The sequence below is a fragment of the Priapulus caudatus genome, unplaced genomic scaffold, assembly GCF_000485595.1.
Source record: "Priapulus caudatus unplaced genomic scaffold, Priapulus_caudatus-5.0.1 Scaffold36, whole genome shotgun sequence".
NCBI lineage: Eukaryota > Metazoa > Priapulida > Priapulimorpha > Priapulimorphida > Priapulidae > Priapulus > Priapulus caudatus.
Window position 1 is genome coordinate 535,116 of NW_014577097.1, and position 8,563 is coordinate 543,678.

An 8,563-nucleotide genomic window follows, 5' to 3' on the forward strand; every position below is an offset into this window, starting at 1 on the left:
GATAGGTGAGATGTCCAAGTTGATAGATAAGTGTTAAAAAGCCCGATCATTTTACGTTTTGGGGATAAATTTTTGGTCACATCAGTTGGACCATTTGCTTAGATTACATCTATGGCAGAATGTGCTATAGCCCTGCGGCAGCGATCCGCGGGCTATAGTACTAGAGCTATGCAGGACCTAGCTGCGAGTGTATAGTTTACAATACTATTGGTATTGCATTCTTGATGTAAAATCGTAAAGCGTAAATAAAATTTGTCTAATGTAATGTAATCTAATCTGTCACTGACACACTAACACAGTGACACTGACAGTACACTACAATACTGAATACACTCAATAGTCAATACTGACAATAGTGTAAATTATCTATCTGAATTATTAATATTATTATTTAAGCAGCACAGCATCATGTGAAAAGAAAGGGAGCCCAACTAACCTACAAATACAATGTAAAATACCTGATTTCTACTCGAACTTTTAGAAACTAAGGACGATTTACAAAATCTACACATGTGCATAGAAGCAGCCATCTTTTCTAACTGTGCCATAAGGAAGTTTAACACCATCAATCTTTTCTCGTGTTTAATTTTGTTAAGTTTGTTGTTTAAACTTCGCTGTCTCTATTGACACAATCAATAATATTGATGATAGGATAAATATTGCCCTATAAAAAAAGGAAAATATAAAATATGAAACCTCGTGCTAAAATATTCGTACGTCGCTATATTATTTATTACACATTCAGTCGTAATCGGACGACGGGTGGGCGTGGTTAACCCGTAACTCGGTCTCCAATTCGTCGCTTCTGGAGACGTGACAGACGTCACCGATGCAATTTTTTTACACTTTTAATTTTAGCTTGTAAACTCTGAACTAATATGTCACTTAAATTCTCTGTTACATGCTTATATTACTTTCTAAAATGTTTAATTACGTTAATCGCGGCAAAAATGGTGTAAAGTGTTTACTCGATTTATTATTACACTGCTTATACTAGTTATACACTTTACAGGGACAGAAATATAAAAACACATCTAAAAATACATAAACCATTACCATGCATGCAATCTAATTTCAAAATAAATTTTCACATATTATTTCATATAGTATAATCTGCTATAATGTACCTAGCGCACAGAAGTGTACACAACTTTAGTGTGGTGATTGATAGGGAACAGGCCACGCCCACCAGATGCTGTGTGTAGCATTCAGCCATCACCGCTTTTGGAGAAAAATTTGAGCGACTGTAACTTGACGTGTGAAAGGTAATCCCAATTTTCTAGAAATGGTAATTAATTAATTACGAAGGAGAGAGATTAGTGGAATATTTAGAAATCCATAACAGTTAAAATACATTAGTAGCTTAACTTAGCATTTAAGTAAGCTATCGATTGTTTTTATTTTTATGCTATTCACTGTTCACTGTTACTGTTAGTGTTAGTGTTATGTGTTAGTTACTGTTACTGTTACTGTTACTGTTACTGTTACTGTTAGTGTTAGTGTTACTGTTACTGTTACTGTTACTGTTACTGTTACTGTTACTGTTACTGTTAGTGTTAGTGTTAGTGTTACTGCAATACAATACTGGTAATGGTATACTACTGGCACTGTTACTACTAGTAGTAAGTGTTAGTGTTAGATAGACGGGCAGTGTATTGGGTATGAAATGACCCCTGATTGTACTTGATGTAAGACAGATTGATTCCCAGTTTAGTTGTCTTCTCGTCGTGGTTTTTAAAACGGTTGAATGTAAGTAGGGGCCTATCTGATGCCAATGGCAATGCCTGGAGTGGATAAACTCCCAGGGGGTCACTCAGGATATTACTTGGTACGCATGCTCGTCAAAGCATATCAAAATGGCATAGCACAATATATTGGTCCCTTAATCATGTTAATTGTGTAATGACGATTTTATCACTCAATAGGTATTACACTTATAGATATACACTGGAAGCTATATTGATTTATTTCTTCATTTTGGTTTATTATGGCCAAATGTGACCTGCACAGCAGAGAAGAGTACCATCACAGTTGTAGAGTCGAAGTCAGACGAAATCAGAAGAATCGTCAGAGTTGAAATGACGGCCCTAAACGTCGAAGATTAACCTGAAAAAGTACCCCTTTTTCGACGTTTTCTCTGACAAGCATGCGTACCAAGTAATATCCTGAGTGACCCCCCCCCGGGATAAACTGCAACATATGATATAGGCATACAGTAGTGATGTCACGATCATCGATTATACTCGATCATCGGTTGAACAGTGGCTCGAACCAAGCGCTTAGTGATGTCACGATCATCGATTATACTCGATCATCGGTTGAACAGTGGCTCGAACCAAGCGCTTGGTTATCAAAATCCATAATCGATTTCATCGGGAAAAAAAAAGAAGAAAAAAAATCTAAATAAATGTAAAACTTGAACAAGAAAAGTGATGAGGGTGCCTCAATATCATCGCAACTATACAAGTTATCCTTTATTAACATACATGTATTATACACACAGTAGTAAACAGTGCAAAACAAACAGTAAACAGGGCTAAACAAGCACATACATGCACACAACGTTACGCACACGCAGGCATTCAACACCCTGAGTAACCGATTGTAACCGATCATCGGTTACTTGGGTCCAACTGATGATCGATTACGAAATTACAACCGATCGACAACACTAGCATACAGTGTAACACATCATTGGGTTTGATATATATGTAAAGGGTGAGACCCCAGGACCCGGTTCCACAGTCGTGGATTAACTTTAACCCTGAGTTAAAGCTAACTCTGAGTTAGTAAACTCCGAGTTAAATTTGGGTTTCATAAACATGGATTAAATCCTGAGTTAAGTAAATCAGAGTTAAATGTTTTAACTCAGAGTTAGTATCCCATAATTCCACGTAGTTAGAACAGACGAACATGATAGACGCACGAACATGGTAGAAGGTGTAATGAAAAAACATTATAATGAAAACTGGCAGCAATAAATAAATGAGGGAAAATATTTTGCCAATGTTGGGATTGAACCCGCAACGTTCGCGTTATCAGCACAACGCTTTAACAGCTGCGGCTATTGGGAAATCGCTTTATGTCGTACATTTTCCCGTATTATCACAGTACGGATACCGGGATCAGTGTTGGTACGCCAGCAATGGATGACCAAATGTACAACAAACGTAAACAAACACCGTATGTTCCAGCGCCAGCGGGGGATCGGACACGGGGCAGTACTAGATAAACTAATTAGCTCTAGTACTATAGACTAGCATCCTAGAGCTAAACTAACATCGTAGAAAATAGTTTTCAAAGTCTAAAGGATTATACCGAAGACTATCTATAACTAAATCGAATGTAACTTGCTTTTTAACCCTGAGTTAAGCGTTTAATCTAGGTTCATACCAGAGTTAAATTTTAACTCGGTGTTAGGCATATTTAACTCGGAGTTAACGTTAATCCACGACTGTGGAACGGAATTTAACTCTGAGTTAACTTTTAACTCAGAGTTAAGGAATTTAACTCATTGGTAAGAGTTAATCCACAACCGGGGAACCGGGTCCTGATTTCTAAAAGTTGTTATTGACTAATGCAAGAGCATTATCAGTATCAATTGCTACTAGGCGTGTAACGATGCATCACACTATTAACTAATTACAATAGTGTCACTGTTTGCCTTGATAGCAATGCATCAATGGCAAAGTAAAATATCGATAACTACTGCTGATAGTTCACTGAACAGTCAATAGTTTTTGTTTGTTGCAATATTAAAACACCAAGCTAGTTTATTTACTGCTAAAGATATGTCCTGGGACATCAATGTGTCGGAAAACCATTTCCGGAGTCCGGAGTCCAGGAGTCCGGAGTCTAATACTCTCTCTGATTTTCTGCCGGACTCCCTGATTTGACATATGCAGGAGTTCGTGTGACTCCCTGAAAATTCTGCCACACTAACTAGTTCGTTCCAGAGCATGGCCTCACGGAATTACCGTATTTTTTTATCAAATGTCCAAAGAAAATTTGGCAGACGTGCAACCGCATGAATCTTCAAAATAAGCACATGCGTTATTGTTAATATCTTTAATTTTGAACTTCAGACTGCGACTCCTTCATTTTGCCGCGGACTCGGTCTTTTTGAGGGCAGGGAGTCTGTTGGACTCTCTTGTTCAAAAGTTAATTTCTACCCTTGAATAGTATCGCGATAGTATCGCAGTTGTTTCTAAATTACTGTAATAGTATCGACAATAGTATTTCTATCACAACCCTATTGCTATAATAAATATGCACCCAATAGTTACCCTAGTTGCTAGTGTACTGTTATTTATGATGAGGCCAAAACAAAATATAGGTGTGGTTACGGTTTCCCGACCGACCCTATTTATTCCCAGCGGCCCTAAACATTTTATTGTCAATTTTCTTTAAAGTAAAACAAACAAACAAAAAATATTTAAAAAAATAAATAAATATATGAATTGGACTGTTCCTGCTTCAAAAGGCACAACGCACATCCTTCGGACATGTATGGTTCGTAAATAAATTTTTCGAGAAAATAAAATGTTTTCCCTACCTACCTACCCTATTTTTTTTCGGCATGTAACGGTAACCACACATATATTTTGTTTTGGCCTAACGTAGTCATGCTTAATAGGCCTATTTCTTCCATATTCACCAATACGTTTCCCAATTTCAGTACATTACCACAATAACGTTCAGAAATGGTATCACATCTACTTTAATAATCTAGAATATTTTCTAGTGATATTGATAACTGCTATTTCAGGTGACCCATTATGTGATTGCCTCTCATCACTCGTTGTGACCACATATCAGCTAACTTCAAGTTTTAGGTCGAATGCTTTCTCTTGTGTCTGCAGCCATGTTCAGATCATCCCTTGTGATTTCACACAGCTTGTTACTGATGCAAAAACACATGTTAGCTGAAACAAAGCTACAGTGAGGTTTCATGTCATTACTCATAGGTTGAAGTTGCAATTAGTAAAAAATTCTAGTCGTCACTTGCAGGTTTTAAAGTAGTAATATATTATTGCTTCCAAAGATTAAATTGTTGTAATGTGTTGCACTTTATGTTATGTAGGTCAGTAACCACATGGTTTGGTCATACCCCCCCTCCCCCCGCCGCCTACAGAGTGAGTTACGCAGGACACTGGCGGTCAGCAAAATAAGATGTGACCTTGTTTAGCAGCCCTAGTTACGTGATAGCTATAATTTAAGTTATTATAAGATCTTGATAAGATGTAGATGATAGGTGCACGATAATATTGTAAATACACGTCATGAATGTACATATATATCAGAAGTAGATAATAGGGAAGGATTGTGACTTGAATAAACAAGGGAAATTCGTCAGTTACTAGCCTTAGAATACTTATGATTTACTACGTGTAACTCAACCAACTTGAACTCAAATCGTACACAGTATATTCGCCTAGCATCATGCGAAATCGTTTCCTCGTATACACCCGCAATCCGGAGATACAGACTAAAACGTACGACATGATTATCCATTCTGTTGCCAGCAAACCAAATGTATAAACCGCCTAACTTGAAACAAAAGGCAGCTACTAACGACTCTTGCGCCCTCGGCGATGCGGTGTGGCTCGCTGGGAGATTGAATATCGACGCAACACTCGGCAAGCTAATCTTTGACCTATTTACAGCTGCCTTTTGTTTCAAGTTAGGCGGTTTATACATTCGGTTTGCTGGCAACAGAATGGATAATCATGTCGTACGTTTTAGTCTGTATCTCCGGATTGCGGGTGTATACGAGGAAACGATTTTGCACAATGCTAGGCGAATGTACTACTGTGTACGATTTGAGCTCAAGTTGGTTGAGTTACGCGTAGTAAATCGTAGGTATTCTAAGGCTAGTAAATGACGAATTTCCCTTGTTTTATTGAAGTCACACTCCTTCCCTATTATCTACTTCTGATATATATATACATAATGATAAATGCAGTAGTACAATAAATAAATATACAATGTTTGGGCCATTCTTGAAAAATTCTATGTTTGCTGTCCTCCGACCGACTCACGAAAATAGCCACGACCCAAAAGAATTTTTTGACATTTTGGGTTCCATTTTTTTGTTTTTGTTTTTTTGTTTTGTTTATTTTGTCTATATAAATATAACTCTTCTACTGGTATTCTGGAAGGTGCATATATACATTTCTCATAGTTACCTCCGCGCAACGGAGTTGCAGGGAGGTAATGTGATCCCTCTCGTGTGATGCGTTCGTGTGTGTGTGTAGCCAGCAGCGAGCCAGCTCTTATACATGTTACACGCGTTGGCGCGATCGATTCAGCACCAGCTCGCCTTAGGGCGTCGAGTCAGCAGCAGCTCGCTCGCTTGCGCGCAACAATCAATATTTCAGCGATTCTACTACTACAAGCTAGAACTACTAGAAACAGCAACTAGAACTAAAACTAGAAACTACAACTACATGCGTAGCATTCCACGGATGCCCGCAGTACCATCAGTTTCGTGTATCCTCTTTTGCTGCCCTTCGGTATTCCACGGCAACAACTTTCAACGTGAGTGCATTTCAATTATATATTTACATTTAACTTTAACTCAAATATCACGCAGCAACAATCTATTCTATGTATCTACTATATACGCCTATACCACCGACAAAGACTTATATAATGCACCACGTAAAATCAACTTTATTCATGTAAACAAATGCAGTGTCTTTGTCTACAATACTTATATGTCTTATATCACCATGACTTTTCCAGTTTTCTTTTCACAAACATACACAACTTAAGCTACTGCCACAGGGCGTCCAGTCAGCAGCAGCCATCAGCGAGCCAGCTGTTATACACATGTATACATGTTACATGCTTGCGGAGGTATGCACTCTCTTTGAGTGCCCTCTGTCTAGTTAAGACTGAAACACAAAGCATGTGTGGCAAAACATGAGGACAGACTTAAAACTAGACAGAGGGCACTCAAAGAGTGCATACCTCCGCGAGCGTGTAACATGTATACATGTGTATAACAGCTGGCTCGCTGCTGGCTGCTGCTGACTGGACGCCCTAAGGCGAGCTGCTGCTGACTGGACGCCCTAAGGCGAGCTGCTGCTGACTGGACGCCCTAAGGCGAGCTGCTGCTGACTGGATGCCCTAAGGCGAGCTGGTGCTGAATCGATCGATCAGTTGAGCGTGTGTATAACAGCTGGCTCGCTGCTGGCTACACACGAACACACACACGAACACACACACAAGAGCGATTACATTACCTCCCTGCAACTCCGTTGCGCGGAGGTAATAACTATTATGCCTCACACACACAAAAAAAGACCTACCTACCTACCGACTAAAAAAATCATGGGTCGGGGGACAGCAAACATAGAATTTTTTAAGGATGGCCTCAGCTGTTACACATAGAATTGAGGAAATCTCCTTATTATATGTTTTTTTCTGGAAGCAAGGAATGAGTTGTGTGTGTGTGCGTGCGTGCGTGCGTGCGTGCGTGTGTGTGTAAATGTGTGTGTAAGTGTGTGTGTGCGTGTGTGCGTAAGTGTGTGCATAAGTGTGTGTGTATGTGTGTGCGCGTGCGTGCGTGCGTGCGTGCGTGCGTGTGTGTGTGTTTTGTGTGTTTGTGTGCGTGTGTGTGTTAGCCTTGACAGGCAGGCTGTATGTAACTAGTACAGGTCCTGTGCTACGATTCAAAATCTCACCTAAACTGAATGTCGGCCAAAGGAGATATAAATCTCTGGTAGGCATTGCTAAATTTGGGGGCACTGCTTATTTGAGTTCATTGCATAGACAGGTCAGTGTTTTTCTCCGAATGCACACTATGCTTTCTATGTTTACTATGTGCCTACGGTTCCTATGCGCAATGTTTACTAATATGCTGACCTAGTGCTTCTCCAAGAAGCGTATAATTACCCATTAATGGAAGCATTGCTAACGCGCATGAAATTACGGGCGTAACATTTTGAATTGACATTTAAATCGTACATGAGAGCTGCTGTGCTGTAGTTATTGGCGCGCAAAATATTTATAGAGGCAGCATGTTGTGCAGTGATCTCGCTGTAATTTTGGGGGAGGTGTGGTATTGGGAGCACAGGCAGCATGGCTGTACCTCACGGCTTAGCAGCGGTTTACCTTCACGCGTTCGTTAGTGCCGCAGCGACGACAGCAGCATATACAGACAAAATGCTCAAGGTGAACCCTCAGGCAGACTCGCTCTCTGCAACTGAAACGGTTTTCTTTAGGAACGGCAAATCGGGCACAATGAGTTAATAGTAGCGTCAGCTGTCAGCAAGTCGGAGTGATGCAGCTAGCTTATCGGCTGCTAGCAGCATTGTCACTCGTTGGCCTTATATGGGCAGCGCAACAGCTGATGATGACATTGAGTTGTATAAATGTTATAATGTCGTAGCTAAGCTAGACAGAGTCTTCCAGGCCCTGGGACTAGTCAGTATGCGACTAGACCACAAACTGTGCAGGTGCAGAGTTCAGCATGTGTGTGCGTGTGTGTGTGCGTGTGTGCATGCGTGCGTGCATGTGTGTGTGTGTGTGTGTGTGTGTGTGTGTGTGTGTGTGT

The 8,563-nt window shown here is 40.0% G+C and overlaps 1 protein-coding gene and 1 long non-coding RNA gene across 3 annotated transcripts in view; one reads left to right on the plus strand and one right to left on the minus strand.

Annotated features, from left to right (window-relative positions):
- The window catches only part of LOC106818356 (39S ribosomal protein L50, mitochondrial-like), a 3,752-nt gene extending 3,210 nt beyond the window's left edge, over positions 1–542 (minus strand). The window contains exon 1 of the mRNA XM_014823075.1: positions 459–542. Within this exon, the coding sequence (XP_014678561.1) occupies positions 459–530 (72 nt within the window). The 5' untranslated portion in view covers positions 531–542. The remainder of the gene's footprint in view (positions 1–458) is intronic.
- Positions 543–1,122: 580 nt separating this feature from the next.
- Positions 1,123–8,563, plus strand: part of LOC106818366 — a 23,711-nt gene continuing 16,270 nt past the window's right edge. Inside the window, exon 1 of one of the 2 annotated variants that reach the window (XR_001395201.1) lies at positions 1,123–1,265. This is a non-coding gene — a long non-coding RNA (uncharacterized LOC106818366). The remainder of the gene's footprint in view (positions 1,266–8,563) is intronic. The other variant, XR_001395202.1, reaches the window with a different exon arrangement.